General features: G+C 41.9%; 1 protein-coding gene across 2 annotated transcripts in view; it reads left to right on the forward strand.

Annotated features, from left to right (window-relative positions):
* CPNE4 (copine 4) overlaps nt 1-21,864 on the forward strand; it is a 403,946-nt gene that overhangs the window by 272,108 nt on the left and 109,974 nt on the right. For both annotated transcript variants that reach the window (XM_024565844.4, XM_045200164.3), the window contains exons 4-7: nt 8,516-8,587; nt 11,028-11,102; nt 16,839-16,922; nt 19,874-19,963. In XM_024565844.4, the coding sequence (XP_024421612.1) occupies nt 8,516-8,587; nt 11,028-11,102; nt 16,839-16,922; nt 19,874-19,963 (321 nt within the window). The remainder of the gene's footprint in view (nt 1-8,515; nt 8,588-11,027; nt 11,103-16,838; nt 16,923-19,873; nt 19,964-21,864) is intronic.

Consider the following 21,864-nt stretch of genomic DNA (forward strand, 5'->3'; position numbering starts at 1 on the left):
AACCCAGGAATAGGGGCAGGCACCAGAAACTGGAAGAGACAAGACACAGAAGTCACCCCTTGAGCTTGTGGAGGGAGTACAGCCCTGGGGTCACCTTGATTTAAGACGTTTGCCCTCCGGAACCATGAGAGAATAAATTTCTGTTGTTTTATCACCAAGTTGGTAGTAATCAGTGATGGCAGCCCTAGCAAACTAATACAGTCTTTATACTCAGTTCACTCTTCTATACATGGCCACATGTTAATACTTATTTCATAGGGCTGTCCTGAGAATTAAATAAATCAATACACCCAAGACACTTTTCACCAGTAGCTGGCACATAAGGGCTCTAGAAGCAGTATTTTTTATGACTCTAATAGTTGCGTGACCTTAGTTTCTTTGAGTCTCTGGTCCCTTCACCTATTAACTGGTAATAATACAAATTCTTAGTCTTAACAACCTCAAAGCTTCTTTCACAAGTGTGGTCAAGGAATTTCTGCACGCCTCCTCTGTCCTACGGACTATTAATATTCAGTGGCCAGCTTCACCGAAGACAAGTCACAACCTGCCAAACGTGGTGTTTGAAAAGCTGTCTTGTGCCCTTGACCTGACAAAATGCTCTACCCTGGCCATTAGGCCGCTTGAAGATACAGCTCTTTCCTCTTTCTCTTGAATGCCACATGCTGTGGCAGGAGTTGGGGTGGGGACGGTAGCCTCTGACTAATAACTGAGCTAGGTCACTTGTGGTGATGATGGGGCCTTATCCCCACCATCAGAGGCAAAGGTGGATAATTAAGAGACAGCAGTCCTTAAATCCCTCTCTGAAACTCTCCCTCCACTCCATCCCTTGCTAATGAAGTCAGAGGAAGGGTAAAAGCCTATAATTACACTTGACATTAATTAGAGCCCTGCTTAATAGAAAGCTTAGGTCAGGAAGCCCAAACTAGTAGATTACCCATTGCTCCTATCATTCTGAATCATTCTCCCTAGGGTGGTTTTTTTGTAGGTCTCCACTGGGGAGTGAGAACTGTACTGAATTTACATAAAACTCATATACACGCACTCACATTGTATGTCCTGTCCCCTGAGTGTCAGAGAAAGCTTTAGCATTATACCTTACTTCCTACATATTTGCCCATTAATAAAAGACTAACTCAGCAGAAACAATTAATTTAAAATTCCTTTACTATAAATCTTTTAAATCTGATCATATCGAACTAAAATTGTCTGCATACAATTCTCACTTTCTAGCCCAGTGCTTCTTAACTGTAACGTGCATGCAAATCACCTAGGGATCTTGTTGAAATGCAGAGTCTGATTCAGTGGGTCGGGCGGGGCCTGAGAATCTGCATTTCTAACAAGTTCTCAGGCCCTGCTGCTGCTGGAAGGGGCCAGATAGGATAAGGGGGGGAGGACGCACTGTGAGGAGCAAAGGAAAAGTTCTTCTCAGTCCTACAGGCTGCCTCACTTCTGCCTCAGCAACTGCTCCCATCTTCTGATGCGGATCTTGAAGAATAACACAGTTTGCCAATTAAAGGGAGAAAGTACAAGTAATCCTAGGCAGAGGAAACATCTGAAGAAAAAGCACAGTCCTTGAAGTGTTATTGTTGGGTTTTTTTTAATGCTCTTTAAAATATTTTTTAAGGTTTCCCTTCATTGATAGGGCATACAAGAGGCCAGAGTTCTCGGGGGTTACTCTGTGCTCAGACAAGACTTGGGTGTTTGGGTCAGCAGTGGGAGCAAGGAGACCAGGAAATGGAGGATAACACCAAGAGAAGGCTCCCCTGGCATAGTATGTACCCAGAGCAGTCTGATTTCTACCAGAATTCTTGGGGAAGGACATGGGATGTTAGGGATTTCCCTAAAATCAGTCATCACTGAGGCCATTACTGCATCTTTTCCTGGGATTCTGAGCCCAATCATGGGCAAGTCAGTTTTAGTTTTTTATATCTACTGTTACAAATTATCACAAATTTGGTGGCTTAAAACAGCAGAAATTTATTGTGTTATAGTTCTGGAGAGAAGAAATCTGAAATCAAGGTGTTGGCAGGGCTTTGCTGCTTCTGAAGGCCCTGGGAGATAATCCATTCCTTGCCTCTTCCAGTCTCTGGTAGATGCTGGTATTCTTTGGCTTGTTGCTACATCACTCCAGACACCTAGCGTCTTCCACTCGCTCTCTGCTCTGTCTGCATATTTCAATTCTGAGTGTATCTCATCAAATCTCCCTCTGCTTCCCTTTCATAAGGACACTCGTGATTGCATTCAGGGTCCACACGGATAATCCAGGGTGAACTCCCCATCTCAAGACTGTTAATGTAGTTACATCTGCAAAGACCCTTTGTTTTTGCCATATAAGGTAAGATACATGGGTTTCAGGGGTCGTTTTTTTCTCCTATGATAGCCCACATCGCTAAAGTATCTAGAGTAAGGTGTACCAAGCACCTAGTCTCTGTGGATAAATTAAAGGTCTTCTTTCTGTCCCTAATACTTACCCTGCTCTTCATACTAATTCTCCTCTTCCATAAGTCTTCAGATCAGGAGAATTTCTTCAGAAATGCCTTTTCTGACCTCCTGGATCAGGCCAGTCCCCTTCTCATGGCCTTTTCATTGCTTCTCCTCGCACAGTTGGAATTTGTCATGTGTTTTGTGTGGCTGTCTCTGGGAGGGCAGTACCCCTGTCTGCCTTGTATCATCATTTTTTAACACCCAGCACATAATAATCAATAAATATTTGGTCAATGAAGAATGAATCTTGGCTTTAACTCTTATAAGCCAAATATAATATTAGTCTGTTAGGGCTGCCATGATGAAATACCACAGACTGATGATGATTTGAACAACAGGAATTTATTTTCTCATAGTTCTGGAGGCTGGAATTCCAAGACCAAGGTGAAAGCAGGGTTGGTTTGTGGCGAGGTCTCTTTTGCTGGTTGTCTTCTCAATGGGATCTCACAGAGCATAGGATCTCTTATGCTTCTTTCCCTTCTTATATGGACACCAGTTATATTGGATTAGAGCCCCACCCCTATGATCACATTTAACCTTAAGTATCTTCTTAAAGCCCTTCACTAAATACAGTTACATTGCAGGTAAAGGGTTCAACATAAGAATTTGGGAGGACACAATTCAGTCCATAATGTTATGTGATCTTAAATAAAATCCTTAATTTCTCTAAGCTTTGCTTCTCTCATCCCAATTCTTTGGGGGGCAAGAGGGAGTTTGATCATTAAGTCACAATAAGTGGGATACATGTGTGTGAAGCACTTTCCATATTGTCTGCCACAAAGTAAAAGTTTTGGTTGCTTTCGCCAGAAACAGACAGGATTGGACAGAAAGTACCTTAAAGGGTGCATTATCTAACAAATCACCACTGGAAGCAACTATAGCTTCAATAAAGGAGTGAATCTTGGCTTTAACTCATAAACTACGTGTATTAGTCTATTAGGGATGCCATACACTGGGGAAACTCAGGTACGTATGTAGAACAGACACCACACAGTCACCCCCACCCTTGGGGCAAAGGAGCTGGGGGATTCCTGGACCAACTATGATCAGTCATTGGTTGAGCTCCACTCCCAAGGGTGTTCATCATCTCCACTTGCAACCTGCTGTGCCTGTGGACAATGGGCATGGATACCAGAGAACACCTTCAGGCAAAGACATGCTCTGCCAGCTCTGCACAGCAAGGCCTGAGGGGATCTGTCTGCTACAATGAGCCATTAGGTGCCAATCTTCCTCCTAGAAGTTTGCAGAACACTAGACATGCTGCTTGACAAGAGGGTTCTGGGGACAAAAAAGGGTGAGGTACGCTCGGTGGATGGTTGTCCTCAGGGATTTTCCACTAAACCTCTATTGATGTCCTGCAGTTCAGACTTCAAACTTTTTCTAATCCTGTGATTTCCAGCCTGGCTATAGAAAGACTTTTTCATCCACTATGTATTGTACTTTAAGGAATGCAAGGTCTCTGATACATGCTTTGGGGATTCTCAGTTCTGGCTGATAGAGATGTGACTGTCAAGTACAGATGTTTTTAATCTCTTCGCCACTGGAGCCTCTGAACAGTGTCTGGCACAGAGAGAGTTTTCAATAAATGTTTGTGGTTGCAACAGAGCCTTACTACTGTTGCAATTTCAAAACAGCATCTGAAAATATGTTCAGTAAAAGCAGTCTCGTGAAAAAAAAAAATAACTGTTTAATCCCCAAAATGGCTGTTTTGAAAGACTGAAAGAAAATTCAGCTGAATATGCATACATTTGTTGAGATATTGACCAAAACATGTCTTCTTCTCCTGGCTTTGTTCCCATGGTTTGTAAAATGAGGACCTATGCTATTAGAATATTGTCTGCATTGTGGGGGGGGACCACGTCCCCCGCACATCCATGTGAGAATGCAGCTCCAGGACTTAATGGTACTAATGTCCCTCTAGTCCAACTTAGATTAAAAAAGGGTTCCAACTTCTATTTTCTCCCCCTGTACTTCACCCTTCTGTTGAATGCTAAGAGTTGGCAGCTGTGACCCTACTAACGGGTGAAAGGAATCAAATTAGAGGACTTCTGACAAGTCGCCTCCCCTTTATCTAGATGCCAGGCAGAGCTGGCTGTTTGTTGTCCTCAAATGTCGTCTGGGACCAGGGTAAGTCCTTATCATTCTTTCTCACCCTTGTCAAGACCTAAGGCTTTGCTGAGCCTGATGCAGTTGCTTCCCCTATAACGAAGCCAGCGTAAGAAGTGTTAAGGAGCTTTTCCCCTGTTTTCTTCTAAGAGTTTTATAGTTTCAGGTCTTATGTTTAGGTCTTTAATCTACTTTCTGTTCATTTTTATATATGGTGTAAGATAGGGGTCCTAGTTCATTTTGTTGTATGTGGATATTCAGTTTTTCTAATATCATTTATTAAAGACAGTATACTTCCCCCCCCAAAAAAAAGAAGTGAGATCTGCAAACAAAGAGGCTTTTCTCTGTAGATTGCTGCTCCAGCTGGGTGTCCTCACTGTTTCTTCCCAGCAGTTATGAGGATGGCAACATCACTGCTTGCTGATCATTATTACAAGGACAGGTTTGAAACCCTAATTATCACTCGTTCTTTGGAGCTGAGATGGAGGACTAGGGGCTGTAAAGTGAGTTTAATTGCCTGCTTGATTAGCCATTTGTATACCCAATGGCCCGTGTCTGAACAAGGAATATTTTTCGGGAAGTTGCTCATCTTCCTAGAATTTGTAAAAGGCAGGAGATGGAACATAGTAGCATTCTCTTCACACCCTACAAATGGAAATGCTGGCCTTTCTAGATAAGAGTGAGGAGAGAGAACTGTGCCCATCCAGGGTCTCACGGATTAAGTCTCCCTAGGTCTTCCTTGAAGAATGATAATGTGGGTCATAAAAGGCATACTGTAAAGACAATCTACCCACACCCAACAACCCAGAGAGTGGGGTATTACAGTACAGAGAGGGTTGTTGGGGTCACTTGGAGCCACACTGGTAGGTAACCAGTGTGGATGAAACACAATGACAATGAATGGAAGTATTTCTGAGACCAGATTTATCTCAAGATGAGGTATGTTACCTTCCAGTGGTCTGATGTTGACCCAGCTGCTACTTACCAGTGACCTTCATTTTGTCATTTATTCTTTTGTCTTCCTCATCCCTGCTTGCTGAAAACCCCCGGAGAGAAACGAAACAGTCTTCTAATACCTGTTTGCTTTTCGTTTTCTGTTTCTTCTGTGTTTTGGTTCAACTCAAGTTCAAGAATAATTTCCACATTTTTCTAGGAAATGGTAGCTTTCCTGTCTGGGGTAATGTTTTTGCCTACAGAATTAGAGCCACTGGCACCTTCTCAATGAGTAGGGTGGACAAGGTGAGGCATTTGGATTCAGAAACGGCTATAGGATGGAAAGCCAATTCCTTTATCATCTGAAAATTTTTTCATGTCATTTTATTGATAGCCAGCTGTAAAGTAAAAAAACAAACAACAACAAAAAACCCCTATGTTCTTAATCATTATGCTACACTGCCCTTAACTAAGGCCTTCAGATTGCTTCATTCTTGAGGTTTAACTTGCTTATTTCTTTACAGTCTTCTCCAGGATTAAGCACACTAACATGGGATCCAGGGCGAAAGCAAACACGTTTAGTACAGATCCAGCCGTGAAAACTTTCTAAATCTGTTTCATGAGTCTGCTTACCCATCAGAATGTTGCTAGAGATCAGTTCCTGGAGTCAGACTTGTGATCAAATCCCTGCCTCTTAACTCTGTGGCCTTGGGAATGTTAATTAAAATCCCATGTGTTATTTTTTTCCCATCTGGAAAAGAAAATTAAAATACCAAATTTGTGGGGCTGTGAAATTAGCGACAAAATGACCACTAAATCGAAACCTTACTCAGTTTCCCTTCAGATTCTGTTCTCTCTTTCCACACTTCATAGCCAAACTTGCTGAAAGAATTGTCTTCATGTACTCGCTCCATTTCCTTCCCTGCTCCTCTTCAACCTGCTGTGTTCCAACCGTGACCTCATATTCTTTGCTCCCAAACTTAATGTCCCCTTCTCATATCCTTTATCTCGGTGAATGGCATGAGCATCTGATCCAGCGATATATTTATGATGCCTCCCTCTCTCCATATGCAATCCATTTCCAAATCCTGACTGTTTTACAAAGGAATATCTCATAAATCCAGACTCTTCTTTCCATCTTCATGTCTACCATCATCTCCTGCCTGGACTCCTGCAAGAGAATGTTACATGGTCTACTCTCCTCCACCCACCACTCCCCTATTCATTGTCCCCACCGTGGCCAGTGCGTCTCTCCTTTGTGATGGGTTTTCTTTGCATATTTGGCCATTTGGTTAATTCCTATCTCTGCCACTAGAACATAAGCTCCATGAGTTCAGAAATTACATCTGACTTTGCTTACTATTCTATTCTTCATGCCTAGCACCACGCCCAGCATGCAATAAGGGCTAAGTAAATGTTTGTGAGGTGCACAAAGCATCCGCCATGTAACATGTAGTCCTTAAATGGGAGCTCCTGTTGCTTTCATGGTCATCGTCACCATCATCATCATCACCAGGTGATTTTTTTTTTTTTTGCAGAAATACTCTTTCCCCTTCAGATTATAGCTAACTAAACATCAGTGTCTTTAAATGTACTTAGCCTAGGGATGTTCTCTGAACTTTTCGCATTGGACACTAACACACTCAGAATTTTTACCACTCTAACACAGAGACAAAAATATATAAGGATTTCAGAGAGTAGGTTTGTCTCCCTGCTTTTCACAGTGATCTCCTTTCCTCTCTCTCTCTCTCTCTGGAAATAATATGTGTGTTGTTACCTAATACTGCATAAAAATTTACCCCTAAACTTGACAGCTTTTACAAAACAAACATCTCACAGTTCCTGTGTGTCAGGAATCAGGGGGGCAGGGGGCAGCACGGCTGGGTCCTCTGGATAAGGGTCTCTCCCAGGCTTCTGCTGAGTTATGTCAAGTTTCATGCTCACTCATGTGGCTGTTGGCAGGCCTCGGGTTCTCACTGCCTGCTGGCTGGAGACATCAAGCCTTGTCCACATGGGCTGCTCTCTAGGTTCTCACAGCTTTCCCCGGGGGGCTCTGGGAGAGACTGAGAGATGATGAGCCAAAGGGAGCCACAGTCAGCCAGTGACTTCATCTCAGGAGTGATATACCATCGCTTTTATGGTATTCCTTTCATTAGGAGCAAGCCACTGGATCCATCCCACACTCAAGGAGAGGGAATTACACAAGAAGCTGCCTAGTCCAAGGGGTGACATGGTTCTTTCCAGGCAAGAGCATGGTTTTCACTTGATTCTTTGAAGCCTTTTATCCTTTGGGAATCATGGGTAACATGCCCATCGGGGCCTCAATGCCTTGCCACATCTTTCAAAAAAGGAAGAAAGAGCAGAACAGAGGGATGGGGCAGGTTCTGCTAAAAACAGCTCCTAATGTAATAGCAATTCTAGTTGTCATGGCACGTTGTGCACTCACATGTAATCATGGAGAGGACCCCAATTACTCCCGTTGGCTTGTCTGAGCATCAGTTTCCTGACTTACTTTATAGCTTCCTAATGACCATATTAAAAGTAGAACTTGAGAGGTAATAGATACAAAAGGTATATATTTAGATCTTGGGTTTCTCTCCCTCCCTGCACCCCATCCCCCAATTTGCACAGAGGTTTTAGTGCTAATTTGAGATCATTCTGCAACTTCATCTACTTTATCTTAATGTACATATATCCAATATTTGCCATCTAATTTTGATATCAATCCCTCAGCAACCATGAATCCTAATTGACTGAATTATCTGTAAGTCATCACACATTCTCTTACATCACAAGCCATAAGAGAAAACAGGGAGTAGCCTGTATTTAGGAGAGATTCATGGACAATCCTTGGAAAAGTAAGGGACATAGATGTCAATTCCAAGCAGAGTTGTGAATGCAGAATTTTGTAGAGGAAAAAATTAAAAATAAAATTAAAAATAGACACGCAGTTGTATGACCTATATCTCCACCTTTCGTCTCCTTTGTGCAGATTGTCTCCCAGAGAAAGCTGTCCAAATCCTTGCTGAAGCACGGGAATACTGCAGGGAAGTCCTCCATCACGGTAAGCCCTCGCACTTCCGCAATTGCAGTATGGGTTTTAGTGGGGGACAGAGATGGAGCCACCGAGCTCAGTAAGAATATGGAATTGTGTGGGGTTTTCAAATAATCAAAACTACCTATCTTTGCCTCCCATTTTTTGAGAATTAAAAATTTGCTCTACTTATATTTAGTACAAGGTTTGATTTGTTGTTTATGGACCAGAGAGCCCAGTATTTAACTCTCTTCTTTAATATAATAGTTTGGAGCTATGCTTGTCCTATTTGGTAGTCACTAGCCACATGTGATTATTTAAGCTTAAATAAAATTATTTAACATGAACTAGAAGGAGATACTTATTGCTTAGTCACACAAGCCACATATGAAGTGCTCAACAGCTACTAATGAAGCAGCTACTATTTTGGACAGTGTATACTATAGAAGCTTTATGTGATTTCAGAATGTTCTATGGGCAATGCTAGAAGTACTTCTAAATAAAATCTTAGATTTTCCTAGATTTGAAACTTTGACATCTTGTATTAGAGCCTTTGAGAAAAGGTAGAGAAGGTGGCCTAACCATTTAGCTGTGTGGACCAAGATAAATTAATAAGTGAAAGGTAGAAAAAAGGACCAGGAGAATCTAAATTGCTAGGGAGGCAGATTACCAGGAAGCAAACCTCCTGAGTTCCTTTGAACATTTCTTTTTAACTTGAAAGTGACTGATTTCTATTTTTTTAATGTAAGATACTTTTCGAAGGAAAAATTCAAAAGGATTCCTACTGGTGAAGGTTAGGAGCATTCTTATAATAACCTACCTAAGCTTGTTGCTTAAATATTTGAAATGATGCAGTCACATCAAAGCTTTTTATGGATGGCCATGTTCAATCTTGAACAAATGTTTCAAATGGCTTCGAAGACTCCATGGGCGCTTCAGAAAGCCATGGGCCCAAAGGCTGACTCCCAAACCCCCAAACCCAGCAAAGCCTTGGGGTGGTAGACCCAGATGTGAGACCTGCCACGGTTCCTTCTCAGGGGAACAAAACCTCACCTGGCCACCTTTTCTCTAAAACACCCTGGAGATCTTATTTCTACACACATCCCACAGAAGCTTTTTCTCCTTCTTAATTTTAAATACTTAAGTACTCCCCTTAAACTTGAGTCTTTGGACCAAACAATGGTTCTACTAGCTTTTGGAAAACACTTGAAAACATGTGCCCATTTTTCTTGCATCCCCTTTCCGAAGGTGTCTGTGACCACAAAACAGTTAAAGACCTCTGCTCAAGGGGAGTGTTAGAGGCATTCAGGTGGTTTGGTGCAAAAGAGAATCAAGTGAAAAATCTAAATAGGGTGGTTTCTGGTTTACCAAGAAGTTCTTGAGTTTTTACTGTTTATCTGGACTCACGTTTCCTACCTCTTAGGTGGTCATAGGTTTGGGGGTGGATTTCCCTTGGTAGGCAAACATTTTGGCTGTAATATTAGGCATCCAATAAAATTTTCCAGAGGCTACCAGTGTGGACCCAACTCATAATGGTAAGTTGAGCTCAGATAGAGTGGAGATATGATTGATTAAAGCTCAGTGTCTCCACATAACCAATTTGATAAGAGTACCCATGTGCTACCGCTGTTGAATGCATGGTGAAGTCTTAAACATCATTTATAAATGGCTGAACCTCTCTACAACTAGGCTGGTCCCTAGATTTTTGCTGTTACTGCTTTTTTCCCTTGAATTTTCCTGCCAATTTTTGCTCCATGGCTTTGGGGGTCACTGAGTATTAAATATTGGAAAGTGACATTATGAAACAGGTTCTTAGGTAACATTGTCTTTTCACTTATGCCAAAATCCTTGTCAGGAGTTCTATTCTTGAGAGTTAAGGGCTTAGATCTCTCTCTCTCTCTCTCTCTCTCTCTCTCTATCTTCACATCTCAGAAAGCCCAGGGGGAATCTTTTTGAAAAATAGGAATTAGAACATTTTTTTGATGGCCATGTAATCATTGGTCTGGAAAGAATGTAGGGACTGGTTTATTTTCCCATGCCTTGTTGGCCTGACTCAAAGCAGTGGAGAAATGTTACCGTTTCTCCTTATTTGCAAACTCCCAAAAGAAAAATGTGTGTGCGTGTGTGTATGTGTGTGTGTGTGTATAAAATTATTTATGGGCGTGCCATCCAGTGCTGTGTGACCCTTAAAGAAAGAAGCTCTTCCTAACTGCTGCCCCATCTCCTGTGTCATCATGCTCAGCATGAAACCTAGTTATCTACTGTTGTCTATTCTAGAGAGTTGTCTATTCTAGAGAGTTGCCTTGAGCACCTGGAAGTGCTCTGCCATGTTCACTAACGTTGTAGAAAACTCCTTTCCCAGCATCAGACTTCGTTGATTTTTGAACCAAGTATGAGCAAGATTTGTTCATGAATTCCTGGGCGGAGTGATCCAACCACTACGGCAGCTGATGCATGCTTTTTCCTTTAGGTGATTGCTGAAGAATTATCTGGCAATGACGACTATGTTGAACTTGCATTCAATGCGCGGAAATTGGATGACAAGGTAAAGTGTTTGGCATTAACCTTATTGAAGGAAGTAATAAAGCCAGCACACAAAGTTTAATCAGATTTTCCCCTACAGCTATGTTTTCCCTTTCAACCCACATTATTAAACAGATCAAAGATTTCAGAGAGATCTGAAAAGTAAGGCTTTTCCCAAACTGTGAATTAGTTAAGGAGATGGGGGAGGGACTCTGATTAAAACAGGGCATTTTTATTACACCAAGACTTCATTTCGCTCCCAAATGCCACAGGTCAGATGTGTGTGGGTAAATATGATTTAACTCCCTTGCTAGGGACATTTTAAAGGAAAAGAGAAGATGTGAAAGGGAAGAAAAGTGACATTTATTAAGCACCTATACTTACAAGAGTTAAAAGCTTTTCATACATTATCACATTTATTCATTCATGTAACTTCCATGTAACAGTCATTATTAACACTGTTTTGTAGTTGAGGAAACAGATTCAAAGATGAAGTAACTTGTTAAGGTCACATGTGTGAGTCCAGATAGTCCAAGAAAGGAGTAAATACACAAGGATTTTGTTAGGAGGCCTGCCTGTGTACGGAATAGAGGGAGGAAGTCTGGGGGAGCTGACAGACCACAAGGCAAATCTGATGAGTAAAGGAGAGGGGGAAAGAAGGGTGGGTGGCAGTGTGCTGGAATGCCACGCAGTCTAGAAGGTTCAGCAAGGCCATCAAGGAGTCCTAGAGCCAAAACTAGCTGACAAGTTCAGTAGTCTTCACCTGCAGGTTATCCTGGAATTAAGGATCGATGGAGGGTTATGAGAAAAAGGGATGCTTCGGAATTAGGAACTGATCACAAGGCCAAGTTCTAAATGAAGTCGTATCCATTTTACTGAGTGTAATTGTTGAACCAACATCTTCACTTATCTGACCCTTTCCTTATTTAATAGCTAAATGAGACCAGTTAATCTTAGCATGAATAAGCAGTTAAGACTTTGTCGAACTGAAAAACAATTCCATCAAAACAAGGCTTATGGGAGAAGTAACCACATAGCTCAAAATGTGTTCCCAAGTATTTGGTATGAAATTTAAAATCACAAACCTCTAGGGGACCCTAAGAACTAGACTCTGAAGATCAGCAGTGTTTACTATATACTGTACATCTACTTTGTGGAGTTAGTCCTTGGCCTCCTTGACTTCCCAGACAGTCCCTGGCTGGGAGCAGCCCATGGGAAGGAAGCCAGGCTTTGGTGCAAGTTCGGGGTTGAATTTGCAAGCAGTGTAGCTGGGGCCCTTGGTCAGTTGCTCTCCCTGTAACATGCAAAGCATGTTCTCAGGGCCACTACGTAAGTGTTTAAACGGATGTTTTGGTTCCATGTCTGTCTAACTCCCACCTGTATTCTTTCTATTATATCTCACATCTTCCACCCAGTCACAGGCCGTATTTTCCTATTGTATACAGAAAAAGTTATGCAGTCTCCGCTTCCTTAAGAAAGAAAAAAGGGGGAAGTCTACACCTTATATTTATGATTTCCCTTCAACCACATCCTTAATCAGAAAACATATCACATTAATAACTGTATTCACAAAGGACTCCGTTTCCCTAGAGTGCACCCAGAGAAGAGGGGATTTTGAGATGTGGCACCACTTTTTGTAAGCCTAATTGCTTACAGGCGCTAGGCTGAAAAAGGTAAAGCAGTATCTTAAGCAATTTCCTAAAGTCTTAAGCAGCCGCTTATACCCTGGCATAGCTCATTCACTTTCACCTACAAAACCTCTCAGCCCATTTGTGCGTCATTCATTCAGGCTCATTTGTTCATTATTCACGTACGCACCAGTCATTTAGCAAACCCTTGTTGTGTGTTTGCTGTGCATCAGGAGATGGGGAAAAAACATGCTTTAAACCATTCTCATACCCACAACCTGCAATTCCCCATCTAAGTGAAGCATAAATATAAACAATAAATGATATAATAATAGTGCAGCCATGACAGCATGTGACAAGTAATGTGTAACCAGAGTGTCCTGAAGAGGGTAATTTGTTCTGCCTGGGACATCAGGAAACACTTTTCCTTACAAATGAATTATATTTAAATATTTTAGTGTCCAGAGTAGATTGTGTGAAACTTTCACAAACTGCTACCTTTTGACATTCCGTGAGCTTGGTGCTAGGAGCTGCAGTGTGCATTGATTTCAGCTGGGTGTACGCTTTTCACATCTTTCAGACAATCTTTTCTAGTTACAAGCATTCTATTTTCAAGATCACCATCCTAGAAGTACACTGCTTCCTTTTCTACTCCAAACCTCAGATGATCCCTTATCGCTCTCTCACTTGACTAAATGTCTTTCATTTTGAACTAAAAGGGCAGAGTAATATGGCATCCAAGTTATTGAAAAATGTCACCATAGCAAAACTTCAGTAAAACATCTATATAACTCATCATATTGCACTAAACTGTCCCAAGGCCCATCTTAGTTGCTCATAGTCAAGCAAAGAAAGCTGAAAATTCCAGACTGTGGTCAGGTAAGCATACAATTAGATGCAGAATTGTTGTTTTTAAGCTACGGGTTTCTTAGTGTACACATAAGATAATTTTGAGCTCCTTATGAGTTGTTTTCTTCCCAGAGATCAGATGCCTTCTTAATAATAATCATCCCCGATACTTGCATAGTGCTTCACAATGTGTCCTCAAGCATTCTCTCTTGTACTGATAATAATCATAGCAGCAACACTTTCTGAGTGCTCGCCATGTGCCAGGGACTGGACTCAACACTTCGCTGCATCAACTCTAATTCTCCCACGCTGTCATGAGGCAAAAGACAATACCCTTCCATTGATGGGTAGGGAAACTGAGACTTGAGGAAATGATTGCCTTGCCCCAGGTCATCCAGATTATGTATGGTGGAAACAGGACTTGAAAGCAGTTATGAAGCCAGTGAGCTGAGTGTTAGATTTTTGGTTCTTTGAGAGCAGAGACTTTATCCATTCTGTCTTTCCTTGACATATCCTCCCGACAGCACCTCTGTGCTAGCCCTGAACAGTGTTTTAGGAGAACATGAAATAAAATAGAAAAAGCATTGCAATATACTACCCAGAGAAAAAATAGGGCACTAAAGTATATAGAAAGTATGGTTACAAATATATTTTTTAAAATGGAAGAAAATTACGTCTAGATTCTAGAAAAACTATTTACCAAAATGTTATTGATAGTTATAGAATTATAAGTAAGATTATGAGCTGTTTTTTCCTTCTATTTTTTTATCTTTCTGTTTTCTCTTTTTCCTGTTTTTTTTAAATTAAAGTGGTAACATTTTTAAATTATCAAAAGGAAAAAAAAATTAATAGAGTTCTTCCAGTGGGGCCAGCACCTTTTAAGTACAATTCACAAACAGTTCCCTGCGGGATCAACAGACTATTTAAGGAGGCAAAGACTGAAGCTTCTGGAGAAGAAGCCCAAGGGCACCTAGGAACAAGCTAACTCGTCCTGTGCATTAGGGAAGGGAGGGGAGAAGGAGGTTCCAATTTTCTTACGCTGAGTGTTGGAATAGAAATAGGCCCCCTGGGCGAATGTCTTGAGTACGGGCAGTTAGGTAGGAATCTGCTAGCTGTGTGTCTAGGAGGAAGACAGGGGCCATTCTGGTGGGGAGGGAAGGTCTGCAGGGCAGACTGATTCATGAGAGCAGCCCTCGAGGGTTGACAAGATTAAGGCTGTGATAATCAGGCGCCTGCAGACATAGCACGGAAGGGTCTTTTCCAGACTCTGGGTGCTGTGAAGTCTGGTGTTTAGTTCCTGGTTGGGTGGAGAGGACAGCCAAAGGAAAGATAATTATTCCCACTTCCCATCTCTTCTCTTTCTAAGGTATCCTACAAGGTTTCTAGGATGATATTCTTCACTACAGAACCACTATTGTTTTCCTGCCCAAAATCCATCTGTGGTTTCACACTGCCTCTCCAGGCAAGTGCAAAGACTTCAGATGAGCATTGAAGGCCCCTCACAGCACAGAGCTGGCTTTGTCAGCATTGTCTCAAATTCCTCCCCCACGCATCCCGAGCTGCAGGGGAGCTAAGTTACTCAGTGTGCCTGCTCAGTGTTTACTCTTCACACCTTCACCCAGTCTGTTTCCTGTCTACAGATACCCTCCCCAAAACCATAGTTTCCAGTCAAAAGTCCATCAACTTCCCCTCTTCTCTGTTGTTCATTCATTCATTCATTCATTCATTCACACTTAACCCTCCAATGTGTTTACTTGCATACTTGTCTTACCACAAACTACATGGTTCTTTGGAGGCCTGAGAAGGGGTTTTAGCCTTTCTTAATAGTCTAACATCAAGCATGAAGGCTGCATGATGGGTATGTAGCCTAAGAATATTTTGTTAAGTTAAAGACCATGATGGCTTTGGCTTTATTCTCCTTTGCTACAGTCTAGATTTGAGGGGAGCAGGGGGAGATCACCTACTAAAATACATAGTAAGTGTCATAACTTAAGGCTGTTGCTCAGAGAGCTTCCTATACCAGGTTCTCATGTCATTCATTCATTTATTTATCTATTGGTTCATGCATTCAATAAGCACTGTATACACTAAAAGCTAGATGCTATGGAACATGGTAGAGAAATTATAAAAATATAAAGGAAAATAAGACATAGTTCCTCCTTTCTGAGAGTTAACAATCTATTGGAATAAAAAAAAAAAGTTTAAAAGAAGGATACGGATTAGTCTGCTTCCAGTAATAAAATACCTGTTTGTTTTACATTATTCTCCCACTGAAAATAACTACAAACTCTGGATACGATACAAGAAACATTTGTTTGAGAGTCCCAAGGCAGCCAAGATTTGATGAGTCGAGATAGACTTCAGAGAAAAGTCCACTGGAGTGAATCAGGCACCCTATTCAGATTTTCCACTGAAGGCAATTCCTCAAGGCCGACTAGTAAAACACCTTGGATAAAAAAGCTGGGAAGCCTAGCAGAAATATCTAGTAAGAAATAGAGAACCTGAGCAAAGGTTCTGGTAGTCTCATGGAACTGGGGAAGCAACCAATACCAAAGTCAGGGCTACTGAGAGACCTGTGGCTAAGGCTTTGGAGATGCTTCGGAGAAAGAAAGTAGTCCAACCGTCTGAGTGACGTCTCAAGGCATTCACTAGTGAGCAAACATCACAGAGAGAAACTGAACAAAGAGCTAGAACCAAGAGATTATGGAGATAAACAGAGCCTTTGAGGGTCTTGCAAATAAAAATTGGCCTCAAGGGCTTGTCAAGGAGGAATAGCCCTCATAAACACCCACTCTTTTAATTGGAGCCCTTTAAGGATGTACCCAAGCAGTAAAGGAATCAGGAATACATTGGGCCTTTGCCAGAAGCTAAAGACTCATCTAAAGGCTTTATAATCTTTTTACACAGTGCCTAGTATTTAGAAGTTACCAAGCAACCCAAGGGGCAAAACTAAGAAACAGACCCACAGGTGATCCAGATACTGTAGACATCAGACATGGGCTTTACAATCATTACAATTAACGTGTTTAAGACAGCAGCTACACTGCTTCTCAAAGAACTGGCATTTAAATTGATCTTTGGAGAATACATTGATCTTAACAAAAGACTTACTTCTCAAAGGACGTGGAGTTCGGAACGGTTCATTCTAGCCAACTGGATCACAGGAATGCAGAATAAAATAAGGAAGGATCAAATCCAGGTATATTTGATCCAGGGCTGAATTCGATGTGTTTGTGCAGAAGAAGGGACAGAGCTCATGTTTGTATATGTGTCTGTTTTAGGATTTCTTCAGTAAATCTGACCCCTTTCTGGAAATTTTTCGCATGAATGATGACGCAACTCAGCAACTTGTACATCGAACTGAGGTAAGAAGAGTCATCCTCAGTTATGTCATCTCATCCCTAAAGTCGATAAATTGACCTGTTTTGAGAAACCCCTGTCATTTCTTAATATCTGTAGCTATGAGCTCAGACATGAAGTCCTCACTCTCCTCAAGAGGACTCTTTATTCTCAGTTTAGATATTAGAAGAGAAGACCCTTTCTCACCCCCAATTTTTCATTATTGACCTTCAATGCAGATAACCAGCAACTTATTAATAATAAAAAATATAAACATTTAATGAAGGTGACCAGGTGCCAAGCATTGTTGTAGGTGATTTCATATGCATTATTTTATCTCCTTCTCACAACAATCCCTTGCCATGCTTATTATTACCCCCATTCTGCAGCTGAATAAACTGAACTTCTAGGAGGTCAAGTCACTTTTCCGGTCTCGCAGTTCAAGGGGTACAGCTGGAGTTTGAGTTGAATTTGTCTGACCCTGAGCTTCACTGTAATTTGGAAAGGCAGCTTGCCGCCTCCTCAGGGAAAGTTCATACACTGGACTGATGTCCAGCTTACCATATGCACAGCTGCCCTGTCTCAGCCGCCACTTGGTTCAGCTGCATCTCCCTCTCACCTTCCTTCTTTCTCCATGTGACTCCACTTGTGCTTCACTATCCAACTGCCCACTACCCACTACTGCACACCACTCAGTGACCAACCCCAGTCTCTGCTTTTTATTTTATTTATAAGCAAGTCCAAGAGAGAGTCTGTGGGAGTGGGAAGTATATTGAGAAGGAGGAAGTGGGGTGATTTTGATGACTGGCCTGGAGAAGACTCTATTGCGCTTACCAGTGGCAGGGCAAAGGAAGAAGGAGCCCTCGTGACTTGTAGGATGAGAGTGGGGGTGCCGTGTTCCCAGTACCCCACACTGGAAATCCAATTCCATTTCCCTGAAGTGACAGAGTTGCAGGGAGCATTAGGGAGACAAATACGCCATACTTAAAGTAGACAAGAATTAACCAGTCTTGAATGGACTAACCTGTGGATATCATCTAGGGCGTAGTTGGCATTTAATAAAATGTGTTTAGTAAAAGAATGAATAAATGAATGGAGTCAAGTACAGATCGGGTGTCCACTACATGTTACAGCACAATGTGAGTCTCTGGAACTTAATCCCTGGGGAATAGATTGAGGTACAGATGGGACAGCCTCCCAACCCTGAACAGAACCTTTTCACACCTAAAGATTCCTTTGGTGGGAGAGGCTTTTACAGGAGAGGTAAATAAACTTTGGGGAGGATCAGAAGTGGTACCCACTCACGCTTTTACTGCAGTCAGTGAATGGAGGCTTTCATGTGCAGGGAGAACAGAGGTGGATGGAATATTATTGGACTTCTCTCAAAGATCCTTCTCTCCTTTGCTCCTGACAGCATTTCTCTTCTCATCATTAATGTTGGTAAATTCTCCTATCCCAAGAATTGCTAGAACTTCTCCCCATTACCCCATTGCTGAGGGGCTTCTGGAGTCTCACACAAAATGGGATTGTAAACTTTTCCAGTGAGTCAAGCAATATAACACTGATTTTTCCTCGTGGGCATGCGTGTTCCCCATTTTTGACTACAGGGAAAATTTCTAGTTGAAATTTTGATTTGCTACTGCGTTTTTCACAACTGCTGTGACAAAACATCTTTACTTCTTAGTGTTTCCATATAAAGGTGAGAATTTTGAACTAACCCAGACCATTTTATCTAACTCTTCTTCTCACTATCACCTTGATCATCCCAAGACAAAATTACACAGGAAAATTATTTTCCCACTTTAGTGAAGTAAGAGAAATTTAATAATGAGCCCATGATCATGAATAATTATAATAATGAATAATTCATAGTTACATTAAGGAATCCAGTAGAAGAGAATATCACTTATAAAATAATTATTTGGATAGAGAATTATTTTTTTTACAACGCTAAGACCTGCTAACTAAAAACTTCGTAGGAAGAAAAATCCGGGTGACAGAACTTCATTTCAGTTCCGTTGCACGTCCCCTAGAGCAGTGGTTACACGAGTCAGAATCACCTAGGGGTGCCCACCCTCCAGAGTTCCTGTCTGTAGGTCGGGGCGGAACCCAGAGATTTGCATTTTAAACAAGTGCCCAAGTGATGCTGCACCTGCTGATTCGGGAATCACACTTCGGAAACCCCTGTGCTAGAGCACGCAGTACCATCTGAGGAGCAGAGAGGTACTCATACATCTAAAACAAAGTGCATTATTTGAATCATAGCGATGACGGAATGAGACTTGACTCACATGGACCCTCAGGCAGGATTTAGCCAAGTTCATGATTAGCAAGCTGCTTTTAACGGGGTTCCACTATATTAGAGACTTAGTTTGTGACACTGGAGATCTAAATGTCTGCCCTGTCTTTCTTAGGACAGGTAGTGTAAGTATCTCCCGGAATTTTTCTTTTGAAACTTCTCTTCTGATTTGCAGTCTGACCTAATTCAAGATCATGGGTTACCAAAGATAGTTCAGTTCTTCAGCAGTAGAATTGTTCTGCCACATCCCCACACCCACCAATAGTTTTTGCCTAGGCTGACCTCAGTAGAAGACAATTTATGCCATAGGACTGTCAGTCCTCCAGAACAGAGGATCTTTTATCAGAAGCCAGAGGCAGCCCCACCTTATTGATTGCAACCCCTCTTTATATAGAATGGCTCATCCCCAGTCTATACATACTGGACAATACTACTGTCATTATTCTTGAATCAGCAGCCAGGCCAGCGGTCACAGGAGTTCTGCCCATAAGGACCCACTTTAGTGGACGCCCTGAAAAGAGTTACTACTCCAGGTTTTTATTAAGACACGCATTCCAGAAATTGTCCTTTTCATAAGTGCCACAGTGCTTCTCAAGCAGTTTTTATGTTGAAGTGTGAACATGTCATGCATTTCCCCCCCCCCCACAGCCATCCCTCTCTTTCTTTCTTTCTTCTCAGGTTGTAATGAATAACTTAAGCCCAGCCTGGAAATCATTCAAAGTATCGGTAAATTCCCTGTGCAGTGGAGATCCAGACCGCCGGCTGAAGGTCAGAACTCTGTCTGTGTCTGAGAAATGTGGTTTTTATGTATTTAACCCTCTTCTTGCTCCTCAGGTGAATGTTGGCAAACCCAAAATTTTCCGTACCATTTAACCAAATCCCTTTGCATCTTTTTGGAAAAAGCAGGGGCTCTTTTTTCTGCTATAGTCACTGAAGCTCATGAGCTAGCCCAAGATGAATCCAAATTTTGTTATGTCAAGAGGCAAATCTTATGGCTTCTCAGAGACAAATTGTGGCAATAACTTCAGGGCACAATGAGGAGTTATTAAAAACACAAATACTGCTATATTGATTATCTACTGTTGCATAATGGACTACTCCAAAGTTTAGTAGCTTAAAGTAACAACCATTTATTTAGCTTAAAATTCTGTGCTTTGGCAAGTTGAGCTCACTAGCAGTTGGTCTTGCTTAGACTTCCTCACCCATTCACGGTCAGCTGCGCGTGAACTGGCTGTCATCTGGAACGACTGGGGGGTTGGACCATGTGTCTCTCATCTTCCAGCGGGCTAGCTTGGCCTTATACACAGAGCAGCCTCAGGGTTCCAAAGACCAGGAGCAGAAGCTGCGAGGTCTCTTGGGGTCATACATGGTCACTTCCTCCACATTCTATTGGCCAAACCAAGTCACACAGCCATCCTAGCTTCAAGGGGTGAGGAAATAGGAAGTAGACTCCACGTCTTGGTGGGAGGAGTTTCAAAGTATTACAGCCAATTTTCTTCAGTTGATCACAGATGTATTTTGAATATCATGGGAATGTAGAAGTTGGAGGAGAAGACGCATTGTGAGAGTCAGGATGGCCAAAGGAGGGCAATAGGCTGAATGCCAGAAGAGAGTTTTCCAGGAGACACTGCGTACGATCTGTGGTCTGGCCCTCTCTCTACCTTAGCAGTCCAGAAGTGTCCCAGAGTTGATTAACATTGAATGAGAAGCATGACCATCAAGCCGAATTAACATTCACCTCAGCCTCATCAGGGCATTTTCTCCGTGTGGGGAAACCATAGGGCAGACAAGTGTCAGAAAGTTGCTGCGATAGCCAGAGAGTAAAGCCAGGGATGGTGGATAATGGCAATGGCTAATGGCTTCAGACTCTGAAAGTCTGGGGCATCTGTCTCCACAATAGGTTTATAAGGCCATCAGGCAGACTGAACATTCCTGTCGGTCTTTCAAGGCACCGAATCCCATGGAAAGGGTTAAAGGGGCATTGCCAGTGTTTGTCTTTGAAACTTTATATGTTCTTCTCCTTTTTGCCCCACAAACCTTCTTCCTTCTCTCTCTCTCCACCCCTGGATCATTTTGAAGCAAATCCCAGATCAGGATGGACTCACCCTTGGGCACAACAAGCTCAGTGCTAGGGCCCATGACACTTTTAAAAGCCTACAAAAATATTTTAATTGCTTTTAAAATCAGAAGGAAAAAATGAACTTGTAAGATGGAATAAAATGTTTTAAACTTCTCTCACATTAGAAAACAATGGCATTTTTAGGGTCCAAAAAGATCTGTTACGGCCAAGTGTCTAAGGCCAACAGAAGTCATGATGTGGCCCTGTGCCAACATCGCATCATTTCATCCCAGAATACTCAGTGTGTATCTCTGAAGGTAAGGGATCTTTCTAGAAACGTAACCACAAACCCATGGTAATATCTAAAAATGTAAACTAAGCTTCCTTTTCATCAAATATTTTGCTACTACTCACGTGTGACTGGTTGTCTAATTTATGAATTTTTATATTAGGATCTAAACAAGGTTCAAGCATTGCATTAGATGGAAATGTCTCTTTTTATCTGAAAGTTGCCTATTCCTCTTTTTTTCCTCCCTTGCCATTTACTTATTGAAGACGTAAGTTTGGTTTGCTCCGTAGCAGTTCTCACATAGATCTACATTCCCTACAA

Source organism: Desmodus rotundus, chromosome 8 (genome assembly GCF_022682495.2).
Source record: "Desmodus rotundus isolate HL8 chromosome 8, HLdesRot8A.1, whole genome shotgun sequence".
Lineage (NCBI taxonomy): Eukaryota > Metazoa > Chordata > Mammalia > Chiroptera > Phyllostomidae > Desmodus > Desmodus rotundus.